The sequence below is a fragment of the Acartia tonsa genome, chromosome 13 (genome assembly GCF_053477335.1).
Source record: "Acartia tonsa isolate MP-2025a chromosome 13, ASM5347733v1, whole genome shotgun sequence".
Taxonomy (NCBI): domain Eukaryota; kingdom Metazoa; phylum Arthropoda; class Copepoda; order Calanoida; family Acartiidae; genus Acartia; species Acartia tonsa.
This window is the reverse complement of record NC_137272.1, coordinates 34,698,127-34,714,748: the sequence shown is the minus strand read 5'-3', so window position 1 is coordinate 34,714,748 and position 16,622 is coordinate 34,698,127. Positions and strand designations below refer to the sequence as shown.

Sequence of the window (16,622 nt, the reverse complement as noted above, 5' to 3'; positions counted from 1 at the left end):
TGGGGGGGGGGGGAGAATGAGATAAAATTACCTCTGGAAACCAGAATCAGGACATACCAAAGGTTGCCCTCTCTGTACCACTTATATTATTCTCAATAACCATCTTTTCCTTCGACTTCTGAAACTCTAAAATGTCAGCTTTATTCCTCTAAAACAAATAGACAATGAGATTATTAAAGTATAGAAAATAACAATTATAAATTAAATTAATAATTTGAGAAAAAAATCTAAAGACAATTGGAAATCATATGATTTAAAACAGGTCAACAAAATGCAATAAATATAACTGGTTAAATCCAAATAAATGTATAAAAACATATATATATATATTATTGTGAATTAGATAGGTTAGAATATAAATAAGTTGTAAATTTAGATTCAAGCAAATGTATTATTATTTGTTATAAGTTTTTTTCATTAAACAGAATCAAACACACTTGCCTCTTGAAATGACACAATTAAATTGAACAAACCACAACAAATTAGAAATGTTTGTTTTGAACTTGTATAATTTAATTTTGTAAATATTAAAACAGCTGATTGTGATATAATAATGTCGTCTTACTAGATACAAGTTGCGTAAGCATCAAAATTACAAAAGTTTGTGTGTTACAGCACTGACGGAAAGTGCGTTCTATGTGTGTGTGTTATGTCAATACGGGTGTCAGAGCTACTAATATTTTACTTATATTGTGGTTTTACAGAAGAAAGAAAATCACTCGAACACTCACAAATCTTTTTTAGTTAATCATATTTTAAAAATGAATAATTATATTTTGATTACAGAACAAATTTAAAAAAAAAGATATTTTTTAGACATATGCTTTATTTTATCAAAAAATGTGATTTTAATATATTTAAAAAATTTAAAAAATAATTTCATTTATATAATACTAAAGAGAAGAAAAATAATTGCATTTTAAAACAGCTTAGTCATTAAAAAATTTAAAAATTGCATCCAAAATAAAAAAATCTAAGTCTTTTGAAAAACGAAGATTTAGTGTACAGGTACACTTCATGAAAATGCAAAAATGTAAAATACATTAAAAATTTAAGCTGTAAAAGGCATAGACGTCCAAGCTTTTTATTTTGGGGGGGTAAACATTTTTTTAGGGGGGGGTAATTTGGTTTTGGGGGGATAAAATGGCATGCGAAGCGCGCAGCAAATTTTTTTTACCCCCCTCAAAATTTTTACCCTGGGGATAAAATTTGCTTGGGGGGGGGGGTAATCTGTTGGCAGGGGTAAATTTTGTTTACCCCCCCCAAAATTTACCCCCGGGTAAAATTTTTTTTGGGGGGGGTAATTTAAATTTTACCCCCCCAAAATTGTTTGGAGGGGTAAAAACCCCCTCCTAAATGTTTGGGGGTGCCCATTACCCCCCCCCCCCCTTGGACGTCTATGGTAAAAGGTTTGAGTAATATTCAAATTCATATAAAACAAATATTTAAAGGGAGGTAAAAGTAAAACAAACTAAAATGGTGTAGGTAAAAATGCATAATACCCAGAGAATATTAAAAGGGGGAGGGGTATTGATCATAGACATCCAAGGGTGAGAATAAAGATGTGTTTATCCCCCTCAAACTTTAAAAACCATCATATACCCCCCCACATTTTTTAACAATACATAACATTACCCCTCTCAAATCTTTGAAACCCCACATTTTACCTAATTCAAAATAAAAAGCTTGTTCGTCCCTGGTATTCAGTCCTTGCAAGGATATAATTACTACCTTTTTTAATGTAGACGGTGTTAACAGCATCCAAAAATCCAAATATATCAACTTCTTGAAGTGTTTAAACATATTTTTAATCCGTAACTGGTAAACTTATTTACGGATTAGTACTAGGAATTTTGACACCCCCATGTTGTGTGTTATTTAAGCGCTTAGTTTATTCAGGTTCGTGAAAGAGAGAGAAAGAGAAAAATCTAGAGAATTTGTCTCTGTTAGATATTTATAAACAGTTATATTACATTTATAAATAAATAAGTTATCAATACAAAAAAATTGTGAATTTTTCACAAGTTACATAAAGACAAAGGTTTAACAAATCATAAAGGTAGAATGGCAGAGGCGGTTTGGAACGGCCATACCCAAGGCATGACTATTAGGAAAGTTATCATCTATTTATTAACCGGATTAGTTATTGTTTATTTTATATATTATGATTATCCTTAAAATTATTAGCCCAATACGCTAATCAAGTGCTAAATCTAACCTCACTTAATATAAATCAATGACCCATAAAATTAAAGATAGAAATATATTTGTTAGAAAGATAAATTTGAAATAAATAAAATTATATAGCTACTACAGTAGGTAGGTGCGTGCAAAGGATTTTACTACTACCACTAAAAAACTTGTGAATAAAGTAATAGTAATTAAATGCTTGATGAGGGTTCAGTTCTTTTCTTGGGGGGTTGTTATGTGAAATTTTAATTAGCGTAATGTAAATTTGCGCGTTTATTTACCAATGAAATTATGCTTTTTATTACTTTTGACGAACCTAGTTATAGTGTCTAACTTTTTATCTTTGTGACGTAACAAAAATCCATATCTTTTTTAGGGGTTTCCTTTCCCACCTCCCCTCTCATCCTTTGATTTTTGTTACGTCACAAAGATAAAAAGTTAGACACTATTACTAGGTTCGTACACACTTCCTTACACCCCACTTGATTTGGATGGAAGGAGGGTGTAAAAATTTACGGGTGTGCTTCGTGTACCTACCCGTTGATAAAATCCTGTGGACGCCACTTTTATGTCCTTCACTAACCTGAGTGGAATATTGTATTTGATATGATTTTCATGTACGTTTTTAAGTACAGAAAGTACTAATTCTGCCTGTGTGTATTTAGTGAAGGATATCGCTAACCCCTGGTTTCCACCACCCTTCTAAGATCAATCGCCCCAAAGTACATCCCCACCCTCCCCCATATATAAAAAAATCATGTGGAGGGTCGATTTTCCCCTTCTTTTCCCAGTGTCCTTAGAGACCTCTAGGGGCGTAGCTGCTAGTAACAATGATAGAAATTAAAACCTAATGAAAGTATTACTAGATGTCTAGAAAAATGGTATTGTGTAAATTACAGACTAAATAAGTCAAAGATATACCAAAAGATTTTAAAGTAGCTTCACATTTAAAATGTAGGTAGTAATGGGTAAAATTATCTTCACTTTATCAAACAAAATATAAGACAATTGGGAATCCCCTCCTCACCTCTAGGGGAGTAGCCTCTAGAGGCCAAGGTCAAAATTACTTGTAGTAGAATAAAAATAGGGATTGAGGGGACATTGGACTGTAAATTACACTGGTACCCAAAGTTTTATAACGACTTTTTCCTATTCGTTGCCTCGAATTTTGGGTGTTTTTTTTATTAAGTATTCGTTGGTTGGTTCTAAACCATTTATGTTCAAACTTTTCAACCAATTAATTGATAATATACCTAAGAGTAATTTTGTTTATGATCATCGGGAAGTATAATGTATATCAATTCATCGTCAAACTTCTTATCCCTTAGGATGAGACAGGCGTACGTACGGCCATACCCAAGCGCTATAGAGTAGCGCTGTTACAAATATAAAACAATAGTGAATTTGCTTTTTAAAAGCGAAGCTTTTCTATAATTAGGGTCGGTCCGTACGTCCGTCCGTCCGTCCGAGATAGATAGCTTTTTTTCGTTAATTTAGGCATGTTAGAATTGTCCTATCGATTCCAAACTTTGCATGGTCATTCCTGTAGTAGTTTGGTACGATTTAGAAAGCGTATCAACTCTATAATCATTACCAGAATGTCCGTACGTCCATTTTAAACATGTTGATTTTTCTACTTTTTCAACAAAAAAATTTTATGTGATCTAATTATCCGTTTGATCTGATTTTTGGTATATAGATTCCTGGGAAAACAAAGTAAAATATGATAAGCGAAGCAACTCTATAATCAAGTACTAAAAATGTAAGTATGTCCATAAACATTATCCTGTATCAAGCAGATTTTCAACAAATTTAATTACAAATTTTCTTCTACTCTTTTACTTTTATATTCTGATTTTTTAAAATTCTGATACTATACAAGTTTCCTTTGTTTCCGTGCTTCGCTTTTATAGATGTTATCATCCTTGTTTCTTGTACAATTTATTTAATACTGTACATTGACGTAACATGCCTAGAGATTCACGTGCCATTTGGAAACGTGAGGCGGAGACTTTATCTACTACAGTCTACACTATTATACATATATTCTCTGTCAGGGATTAAGGGAAGGGCCATTGAATGGAAAATTAATTCCCACACATACAATGTCTATGCATGAATATTTTGGTGAAAGATATTTTTTTTTGGGGGGGGGGGAGTTGTAAATTATTAAAAACTTATATTATCCATTTAACCCTGAAACATGCCTTTAAGCTAAACTTTTCAGGGATAAAGGAGGTATTTTCTTAGTGGAGAAATATCTAGTGTTTAAATAATATCTATCTGACCTTTTATATAAAGATTTATAAAGTTAAAAAAAAAAACATAATAGATTTTCAGTAAAGCTTTGATAAATATCCGCTTGATTATAATCGGTCGTGAGCCATACTGAAAAATCATATATAGCAAAAATCAAGCCTATAATTTTTGCTCTGAAGGGCCCTGGAAAGCTGTCTATAATACGATACAAATAAAACTCTTGAAGCATTTTACCTAATACTATTTCTCTGTTAGGATTGTAGAATTATGTACAGTATTTAATACTTAGAAATACAAACGTTTTTCTTACATAAAAACAACAAAACACTTAGCTTTTATCTTTTAAACAAAACAAAATAATATACCTATGCTTTAAGTAATAGCCAAAGTATGCTATTTTTAAGTCTTACTTAAACTAACCTAACCTAAACCAATTTTACAAAATAATATTTTTAGATGGGATGCAACAAAGCGCCACTATTTAAAAAAATATATGCTCAGAGCAAATAGTGGTGTATTTGCTGTTAAGAAATGCGGATATATTTGTACTAAAGAGAGGCTAAGTGCGACAATATTACTACAAAAAAATAAATAACTAAAAATGTAATTTTTATATAAACCTATGATAGGCTAGCTGTACATGACTCTAACATCTTAATTTGAAAACAATTTTGACCTTATCATAGGATAAGGATTTCCCCATTACTATCTCGAATCTGACGTAGCTAATTTATGCTAAGATTCGAACCATCTACCTCTAGCTTCCAATTACGCTGCGATATTTGAAAATTTGAATTAAAAGATAACTCTTACAGAAATTGTTTTGTAAAAACGATGGTTTTATAATATTCAATTATCTCAGATTATGGTAGAAAAAAGTAGAGATAATTAGACGGAATAAAAACCTCTATATTTTACTGATGTATATTAAGCAAAACCTATCCTTTATTTTGGGCCAGTCTTTATAATAGTTAATTTAAGGACTTTAAAAATAAAATATTGTCCTACGACAAACACAGAAGTCCCAAACGTCGGAGTGGACACTTAACCTAACCTAACCATTTTTAGACCATCTTGTAGGTTTTTTAAATGCCTAACCCCTGCGGGGAGCTTTTTTGTTCATTCATATCTTAACCTAACCTAATCTGTATAGAAATACTTAATAAAATTAATATTTCAACACTCCTGCGTTTGTCCACTCCAACGTTTGGGACTCCTGCGTTTGTCCTGGAACCTAAAATAGTCCTTTGGAGTTTACAGTATTATGTACAGTAAAGTTTTTAAAATGGTTATTGATGTAACTTTTCGGGAAAGGTTATCCTTATGTCTTTGACTTTGACATTTTAAACATTTTTTTTTCTAGTTTGACATTCTAGTGTTATTTTGTTGTCCCTTATGTGGGCCTCCTTTTTAATGAGACACATTTTTTCATCTTTATTTCGAATTAAACCTTACATCATTTATTAATAAAAAAAGTTGGAAATTTCTGTATTTAATTGCAGCTACTCTATTTTTAACTTTTATATGACATATTCAATTAAAAAAAAATTTCATCGACCACTCGTGACAATAGCGTAATTACTGTCTGGGAGGTTTCGGGTTCGAGTCTGGACCTCATCGCGCCATACCAACGACGGTAGGGTTCGTGCTATATCTAACACGTGACATAATGCCTTGGCCCGTTATAAGGCTAAACCCATTGTCATTTACAGATAGGACTTCCAAACAAAAGGTCGTGAATTCAAAGGGTTTGAAAGCAAATATTTTTTCCTTTTCGTTGGCTTAACAACTTTGGGGGCTTATATAGAAATTTGATTGGTTGGTTCATTTAGTTAAGTGTCGAAACATTTCAACTACCTATTGTAATCTACAGAAGGGGTAATTTTGTGCTTTGGAGATACACATAAAATTATCGGCTATTGTCTTATCCCTTTAGATCCCTGGCTTTCAAGATACTGTATTGTAAAATGTAACACAAAAAAAGTCTAAAATAGAATTTTTATATGAAAGCTTTTAAAATTATATATTTCTTATTCTTCTTTATATCATAATCAACTTTGTATTATTTACAAAGAAAGAGAAATATTATAAAACTTCTTATTTTTGTTCTATATTATCAAATTGATTATTTTTTACTGGAAAATTTTAAAATTGGATTTTGAACAATTGTTATTGTTATATTAATTACGTAAAACATAATATTTTTGTTCTAAAGAAAATTTTTTTGCCAATAATTACCTAAATAAACAAAATCTGATTATCTGTTTTAAATTAATTTCATTTCATACTACCTAATGATTTTACTAATATTCTTTATTACATAATATACTTAGTGCTGTGCTCCTAGAGGCACCTGGGGACATTTTAGGAAGTCGAGCCTTCATTTTCAATTTTAGTTTTAAGAAGAAGAAAAACAGGTAGTGGAATTACCATTACCCAAAATAGTTATATGCCTTTCCTGGACCTAAATATATCGGTTCAGCGTTCAGCGAGATCCTTCGCTACAGGCAAAAAAGCTTACTACCTTATATAATAGGATGTATTAGATTAATTTTCATAATATAAATCTAATAAGTATAAAATAGTAAAATAGTCGCGATATTGATTTTTTTTCCTGACTCGGTGATGGGCGTTCTTAGTAAAACTTCGTGATACAAAAGATGATAACTTTAATGTGTACAGAGATATCTTGGAGAAGGTTGACCTCTTCAATGTCAGCGTTCTTAACTCCAACCAAAAGGTAAACTAAATCATGGAAAACAAGGATGACATCATCTATAAAAGCAAAGCTGAATGATAAAGCAAACGATAAAATTTATTGGAGAGTTTTATCATTTAAAAAAGCAAATCAAACAACTTATTTAAAAATAACGGATGCCCTTCATGGAATTTCATGATCGTGCCCAAAAAATGACGTCATACGGTCTTAAAAATTGGTCAATTTAAATGTATATTGCCTATCATTGGTAATGTTCATTTATTTAATAGGATGGACGTATGTATGAACTTTCTGATATTGATAATAGAGTTTTTACGCTTTGAAGATCATTCCTTATTGTAACAAGAATCCTCTTTAAACAGTTTTTATATATTTAGGGTACAGAGAAGCAGCACCTGTCCAAGGATACAGATGGCAAGACCATCATCAAAGTGAACGACCCCAGCTCTGCCTACCTGGGCCCCAAGCTATGGGACAAACAAATCTCCCTCGATCTGGGGCTCGATCTCGACAGCAGCGCGGACGAGGGAGCGGCGGGTCCGAGCGGCAGTGGCGAAAGAAACAGCGGCGACGCGTCTGGATATGGAGTGTCGTCGGGAATGAGTCCTGGCTTTGCAGGCATCAACATCCAGGTACATACTTTAATAATATATTTGTATATTTTTAAAAATTATTGGTTGAAAAGTTTGTGTACCTGTATAATTTACAGTCAAATAAATGCCCCCCCCCCCTACCTGTGATTTGTACCAATTCTAGATAGTACAAACCAACAGTGTCCAATATTTTCCACCAATAATTTTAATGTTGTACATTATACACAGAAAAGATAATTTTGTTGATAATAATTGGGTGAAACATTAATTTATCGTACATTTCTTATACCTTCAGATCCCTGTTAAAATTGATTTTTTTTTATTCACTAGCCTAAAAGGCTTTATATAATGATCACGGATTTTTTTAATTACTATAAAACGAGTATGTAACTATTTATTTTTTAGGGATCTCCAAAAGAAAGAGCAAGATCAACCAGCTCCGATCTGCAGGTTATGAATATGGAGGTAAGATTTATGTTATGGACAGACAGACAAACGGTCAAAGTGAATTAAAAAGCAGATACCCATCGATCAGAGAAAAAAACAACAAAGTAAATAATATTTCTTCTATAAATCAAAGTCTTCCTTTAGACTAGTTCTCATTTATACAGAAAATCTTTTTTTTTAAATAGCCAGCTCACAAATAACATGTCACCAAAGACTAATCATACATACGTATAGTATAATTGGCCCATTAAGAATTATCAAGTAGCTTGGCTTGTAAAAGATTAATTTTAACAAAATTACTTTGTTTTTAGGAATTTTTGGCTGAAAATGGACTTAGCTTGGACATTGGAGACTCTCTACCTATTAATGAGGTAAAATCATGGCATTTCTTTATAACAATATTTGTATGTGTATCCAGTAAGATTTCGTAAATGACTGTAAACTATTGGTCTACGGTTTACGGCTATTTACAGGGAGATTAAGAAAAATGATTTCAAGAACCTCCACCTCTTAACCTATGTTTTTCTTCTCAGTGATACAAAACATGAAATAAGTATGATTATTACCACCCTTTCCCTGAGGCTAGGGACAAAAAAACTATTTTCAATATAAGATATAATCCGCTTACAATAGTTTATGAGAAATGGGCCATTGATATACTCCACATGCCTATAAGAGGTAATCTTCTAGATTACTATTTCTATATTATTCGAATTGCGTAGAAAATTAAGACCACACACTTAAATCTTCTTTTTCTAAGCTAATTTTATTTACATTTGAATAGCCTTGCTGTAGCCAAACCACTATGAAACGATTTAATAATCATATAAATTTATGTTAAGGTTTGTTCTGGTCCCAGCGTGCTTGATTATGAAACATCTCCCCAGGGACATACCAATATCAACAAGACCCTTGAAAACAGGTACATGACGGATTGTCGCAATGGCGCACAGAGATAGTTATAGAGTTGTTTTGTTGTTGAAATATTAAAGTAAAAATATTTGTGCCAAGTGCCTTTGGTATTATTATGGGCATCTAATCCTCCCTCATAGTTTTAGAAGATATTTCAGGCCCTCTACATGGTAAATTATACCAATTTTAAAATCTTATGAATGTTGTCTAGGCCATCTGTATCTATGGTTCTATCCAAGTTTTAACATGATATGTTAAATGAAAATCTAATAATGAATTTAATAATTTAGGGATGTAAAGCCAGCTATTACCAGGCCCAATGTTATTATGAACGTTCCAAAAGGTAAATATTTATTATTTTAAACTGCAATCACATAATTTCACATCAATAGGTATAAAAGTTAAAGTAAAATAATTTTCTTAAGGTGTCCTATCCCATTTTCTGGCGCTACATTATACAATAATTTCTATTTTTGTTTTAGCCATCTAGCTATGTTTTAACTAACTAGGTATCTATCTTGATATATAACTATATACATTTTATTTATCAATTTATCTAGTTGAAAGACAAGTGGCAGCTGCTCCTAAGCGTCCAATCTCAGCTGTTCTTGATGACACTGAGGATGATTGTGACGGGGAAATTGATGATCCTGTCCCCAACAAGAAGCCAAGCAATGAATTCCTCTACGCCGAGTCCAAGCGGGCCAGGCTTGAAAGAGAAAAGGTAGGAATTTTTAGAAAAATCTAGTCTGAAAATGTAGATAAAAGCAATTGAATGTCACTAAAAGTAAAACATGAACCCAATATAACCTAATTTAACTTGACCCATAAAAAAACACAAACACACGAAATTTTGCACTCCCCCCTTTTTTCAATTAATTTTAAACTAAAATTATAAGGGGGGGGGGTGGGGGCATCTGTGCTCGACTTGATACTAAGAGGGAAACCGCCATTAAATTTCTCATATTCATGTCAAAGTCTAACGTGATAGAATGAATGTATTATAGAAGTATTAATTTAAAAATTATAAGAAAATAATTTGAAATAATATATTTCAGGCTGAAAAGAAGCGTAAGTTTGAGCTGGAGCTAGAGTTCGCACCTGAAGATCTGGCCCTGGCCACTGTTCCTGGAGCTCAGTTTGATCCTAGTGTAAGTATATTTTTCATAGACAGACTGACACACGCACACGCACACACACACACACACACAGACATTCACATTCACACTCAGACAGACAGACAGACATAAAGATTTTTAAATGAATATTTCTTTTCAGACGAGAACATTTGACGTGGAGGAGCTTCGCCCCCAGCCTATCATTAGGAAGAGAAAGAGGATCTATGTTCCTGATGACGCTAAGGTAACTATAGATAGATAGATAGATGGTTAGATAGATATTAGGATGGACATTTATAGTTAGGTAGAGTATCATCCATTCTATTAGTGGCTAGATAGATAGATAAATGCTTAGCCAGCCCAAAGCCAGGGTGAATGGATATAAAGTTCGATAGAAAAGTAGAAAGATTCTAGAATTAAGATTGAAATAAGTTTATTTGCCTTATACTTAGGATTAAAAATAAGAAAACGATTGATCAACTTAGTGATTGATCTTTGGGGTGAAGGGGCAAGGTGTAATCCTTTTTAAGAGTTGGTAACATGAAGGCGTCTAATCCCTCATCCTGAAAGCTCATTCAAAATATGAAAATAAATACATATTACCTGATAATTATTACATTATAGGATGAAAAGTATTGGAACAGCAGGATAAAGAACAATGTTGCTGCTAGAAGGTAATACAAATATTATATTTTTTGTCTCAGCAACTTTAAAACATTATTAAAGTGCTTAGGACTATACGTGAAATTCTATAAAATTTCCTAGGTTAACCTTGGAGTTAGGATTTTCTAGCCTTACCTGAATAGAGGAATAAATTAGACTTGGGAAACAGTGTCTTCTAGGCCAGTCTGAGATAATAGAATTTAGCCCCAATGCTGTACATTTCCTGAAAAGCAGAACCTTATCTGTTCAACTATTGCGAGATAATTAGGTAGTTTCTTCAAACCATCAAGTTAATATAAATCTTAATAAATCCAAAAGCCATAAACTAATCTTAAATAACCATATATAAATAAATGGATACATTTAGATCACGCGAAGCAAGAAGACTGAAGGAGAATCAAATCGCATTGCGAGCAGCTTACCTCGAGAAGGAAAACAGAGTACTTAAGCAGGTATGACTATGCAATTAAGGTTCACCTAAGGGAGGGTGAGGTCAGTGGACTGTAAATCATTCAACTTTCAAGGGTCTTAAAACACTTTCTTTCATTCATTGGCTTAAAAACTTACTTGGCTTAATTTTGTTTATCAGAACTTAGGGAGTACGACAATTTATCATCCATTGTCTTATCCCTTAAGATCCCTGAGCATACCCTTTATTATAGTTACTACTGTAAGATTCAATTTATTATGAAGGTTAGAAGCCTGCAATACTTACTATTAGGGTTAGGTAATATTAAGTGACCTTCATTTAGATGTAATTTGGCCTATTAGAGGAAAATTAAATTAAGAGGTTGTTTTTAGCAAACCCCATAATACGAGCGAAGAAATTTTAAGACATTGAAATTTCCCAAAGCAAAGCTTTATCCTAAGAAATGAAATACTTATTGTTTACTTAGATTAGATAGATTAAATGAAGAAAAAAATGCACTGATTTATAATATAGTGTGATTGTATCTTATTTTTTTAACGTCTATTTCCAGTATGGCTTCGAACCGATTAATATCCGCTGAATTAGAAATGTTTCCAAGCCTTACTAATATAACATGTGTAGCATCGTATTACAGACAATTTTCCACAAACATTGAAATAAAGATCTTAAAGTAAATACCAGTTTTGCTAGTTCGGGGTTTAAGCTCTTCGGGTCTAACAAACTTGGTGTTAATGTTTAATTTTAATATATATTTTTATATATCTATAATACGATGCCATAAATAATTATAAAAAAATCCAAGTAACTTTATATTTGTTTAGGAACTGGATGATGTAAAATTTGAGAACACTAAGCTTGCCACGGAGAGGGATATACTAAAGATGAAACTTGCCAAGTTTGAACAGATGATGTAAATGAATTAAAATGAACCATCACGGATTCAAGACCCTTCCCCACTCACATTTCCAAGACTTATTTTTGGGCGGGGAAACACCACTTTAACCCCCCCCCCCACTCCAAATTTGACGTCCTTGCTAAAACACAGATGCATGTTTCTTGTTAAAATTAATAGGGGTTATAACTAAAGTATTATACATCTAAATAAAAAATTATTTTTTAAAGCAATGTAGATTTTAGTAAACCCTGTTAAATTGGAAGAATTATGTTGACTAATATCTTTATTTTTTTGTCGACTGAAGAGACATAAAAAAAACTGACATTTTATCTTCAGCTTTTAAACTATTATTTATTTTATTTAGATGTATATATATTCACAGAAAAATAATTTTTATTTTTGTCAATTCTTGATACCGGTGTTATTTTTTATTTTTGATAAATCATGACTAAAAAGGAAAAAAATCTTCAAAATTTTTCTATTGTTGTCCAAAGCCAGTAACGTGCATTAACTTTTCTCAAATTGGCACACTTCAAACTATAAAATTAAATATGAAATGTAAAAACAACCTTATAAAAATAAATGTATTGTATATTATATTGTAACCACACAAATAAATTTATTTGTCATATATGATATATGGAATGTATGTCTTTTTGTTATTTAAAATATTTTTGGGTGTTTAAAAATCGGAAAACAGTAATATCAAGTTTTTGTAATTTTTAAAAAGCTTAAGGTTTTTTGGCAACATAAATTTTAAGGACATTCGCTGTTTTAAATTCTACTCCTGTAAATCTGTTTAAACACCCGGCTGCTTAAACTCAATTGAGAGAATGGTTGGACAAATGGACGTTTTATCTTTTTATTTAACACAAAAATTACTCTTGGCATTCCAAAAAGTAAGTTTTGGCATTGGATTGAAAAAAAATTTAAAAATTAGACTTCAAATTTTTCTCTAAAATGTATAAAGATTTCTTAAATTTGTTAATTTTAGAAATTGTATTTTATCACATTTTAAATTAGCACCTACATATAGATATTTTAAAAGTACAGCTACTCTATTTTTGTAAAGTTTGTTAGTCCTACTGGGATTTTAATTTCTTTGGTAACCTAAATCTAACAAGCTATTTAACGAAAATATACCCTATGTTAAAATTACTCCAAACTTGAATATCAATTTATTGTTCTTTTTTTTCCAAAGAACTGTTATTGTTGCGCTACCTATGGACTCTATACGCTATGTTATAAATGGTTTATTATGTAATGACATATTCGTTTCTCTTATCCTTAAAAATAAATAAAATTTTCCAACTTTCATAATTGGCTAAAAATCAAATTTCATTTTAATTAAATGTTAGATTATGTAAAAAGCATTTAATTATAAAATCATGGAAAAAATAAAACTTTGGATTTTGTTAATAAAATTGAAAAATCTAAAAAAATAAACCTCATTGTACCTTCAAAATAAAAACCTTTTGTTTTGTAATAAAAGTTTTAAAAATACTGTTGTTTTTCAATTTTTAGCAAGGATAACATAATCCAAAATACGAATTTCTATACTTGTGACTAGCGACTACGCCCCTAGAGGCCTCTAGGGAATTTTTTTTTGTGGGGGGATTGCCCCCCCATTTTTAATTTTAGTTAAGAAAATAAAAAAAATGGGGGAGATTTTTTTTCTAGGGGCGATTTTTCTTAAGAAGGTGGTGGTACTCTCCCCAAAATAGTTATAAACCTTCCCGGGACCTATGAAAAGCTACCCTGTTAAGGAGAACCCGATCGGTTCAGCGGTTAGCGAGATTCTTCGGTACAAACAAACAGACAGATATCCTGTTACTTTAGTATAAGGATTACTGGTGTTAAAAGACAAAGATAATTATGTTGATAAGTATACCAGCAATAATATTTGTGACATTACAAAAACAAGGATGATCAGATCTATAAAAGCGAAGCTCATCAAATAAAGCAGACAATCGAACATTGACAAACATAATCAATTTCAAAATATTCAGAAGTCTAAAGGAAAATCTGTGTAAATCTATCCCAAATTAATACTGAATGCCCAATACAGACATACTTTAAAATTTGAACTTAAAGATGTCAATAACAAAGCACGCCAAATCGTCCTAAAGAGTAATTATTTTAAAAATCAGATGATTAAGAAAATTTAATCTAAAATTGACAAACAGTAAAAATATCAACATGTTTTAACTTTCTGGTTATGAATAAAAACTTGCTACGCTTTCTAAATTGTACCTTAACTTTACAAGAATCATCATTCAAAGTAGAAACCTTTCTTTCTTAAGACAATTAACTAATTTCAGTTGGGGGTAAAGTTGTGTAATAAGGTTCAAAATAATTTATATAATTAGATAGCTCGACGCAATAGTACGGCAACCAAACAAGATATAGTCATTCTACAGGGACTACCTGCTTAGGTACATTTGAGTAAATGGGAGCAATCCCTTATGGCTTCAATTCTTATTAAATTACATTACTTCTTCCTTGAAAAAATCACTTAAATAAGCAAGGCTAAGAGTTTTAATGTCGTCATTTATAGGTAATTTTTTTTATCCCAAATAATACTTTTAATCTACTGATGGTACATTTTTATATTCATAGAAAACTGAATACAATACGATACTCTACATTATTTTTCAGTATGGCTGAAACCCGGTTCTAATCAACCGGATAATAATTTTTTCGAATCGATACTGGAAAAATCATTCTTATGAGAAATTAAAATGTTGAAAAACATTGTCAATTTTTTCAAAAATCTTCCGAATGAAGCTGTAAATTTGTTCGCCTTTGGTTTTGCATTATATAATTTATACTATTAGAACACAACTGTAGGCAATTTTTTTACTTGCATCTCATTAAATATATTGTTTTTATGTACTTTGACTTAAAACAAGCCTTTGATAGAACATTGCATATTTGAAGAAATGAAATTATGAAAAACAAAACTAGAATAATTGCAGTCACGCAATGTTTTTACATCTGATTTGTTCAGCTTTGTTTAGTGGATGTTGTCGTCCTTGTTATTTTAAGATATTAGACAAAAGTGGAACAATCAAAGGTTTGCTAACTGTAACTTGATTTATAGTCGCCTTATTTAACTATAAGTCGAATATAGCTAACAAAACCTAAATAACTACATACTTCATGTTATAAAATGATAATATCAAAAATTAAACAAGGACCTTTCTTTATATAGTTGTCACTAGCTGCTGCGCCCCTTTCATCTTTCGGCTATAAAAATCTAAGACCTAATTCTAAAATCTTTAGAATAACCTAAAATCATCACAGGACCCATGTGAAGCTTACCTAAAATAGAGATCTAAATCGGGTCATTAGTTGTTAAGATATCAATCTTCAGGCAAAAAAAACCTTACTATTTCATATAGTTATCATAATTCAGTTTTAAAAATGCCTTATTTAAATAAAGTTGTTGTATCAAAAACTTTAAAGCTGCACAATTATCCCTGTTTTTTAAAAGCGAAGCTTTTCTATAATTAGGGTCGGTCCGTCCGTCCGTCCGTCCGTCCGTCCGTCCGTCCGTAACGGATAGCTTTTTCGCTAATTTAGGCATGTTAGAATTGTCCTATTGATTTCAAACTTTGCATGGTGATTCCTGTAGTAGTTAGGTACGGTTTAGATAGCGTAGCAACTCTATAATCATTACCAAAATGTCCGTACGTTCATTTTAAACATGTTGATTTTTTTACTTTTTTAACAACAAATTTTATGTGATCTAATAATCCGATTGATCTGATTTTTGGTATACTGATTCCTGGGACAACAAAGTCAATATTATAAGCGAAGCAACTCTATAATCAAGTCTTAAAAATGTAAGTATGTCCATAAACATTATTCTGTATCAAGCAGTTTTTCAAAAATTTTACTTACAATTTTGCTTCGACATTTATACATTATATTCTGATTTTTCAGTTCTGACACTATACAAATGTTAGTGTCCGTTTGTCCTACCGTTTCAGTACTTCGCTTTTATGTATGTTGTCATCCTTGTATTATATAAGAAATATTGGTAAAGAAGCATATTTCAAAGTTTTGTGAATATATTAAAATTGCTTTCAGATAAAAAGTCTGAATACTTTACATTCTTCTACCGCAATATATTTAGTCGTGGTATGAATATATATATATATATGAAACAAGGATGACTACATCCATAAAGCGAAGGACAAACAGACATTAACACTTGTAGAGTGTCAGAACTGAATAATCAGAATTTAAATGTATGGAAGTCGAAACAAACTTTTGTTGAAAAACTGTTACGGACGGACGGACCTACCATAATTAAAGAAAAGCTTACCTTTAAAAAATTGGTGATATACTTCTTTTTTATGCCTAACCCTACGGGACTACCAAGTACCTA

At 31.4% G+C, this 16,622-nt stretch overlaps 1 protein-coding gene across 1 annotated transcript; it reads left to right on the top strand.

Annotated features, from left to right (window-relative positions):
• Nucleotides 1-1,924: 1,924 nt before the first annotated feature.
• On the top strand, nucleotides 1,925-12,333 carry LOC145334885 (uncharacterized). Its single transcript, XM_080180499.1, has 13 exons — nucleotides 1,925-2,111; nucleotides 7,132-7,189; nucleotides 7,546-7,800; nucleotides 8,167-8,226; nucleotides 8,520-8,579; nucleotides 9,051-9,130; nucleotides 9,411-9,463; nucleotides 9,681-9,844; nucleotides 10,179-10,271; nucleotides 10,399-10,482; nucleotides 10,863-10,912; nucleotides 11,269-11,353; nucleotides 12,153-12,333. The coding sequence occupies exons 1-13, from the start codon at nucleotides 2,065-2,067 to the stop codon at nucleotides 12,243-12,245; spliced, it is 1,182 nt and encodes a 393-aa protein (XP_080036625.1). The 5' UTR covers nucleotides 1,925-2,064; the 3' UTR covers nucleotides 12,246-12,333.
• Nucleotides 12,334-16,622: the final 4,289 nt, after the last annotated feature.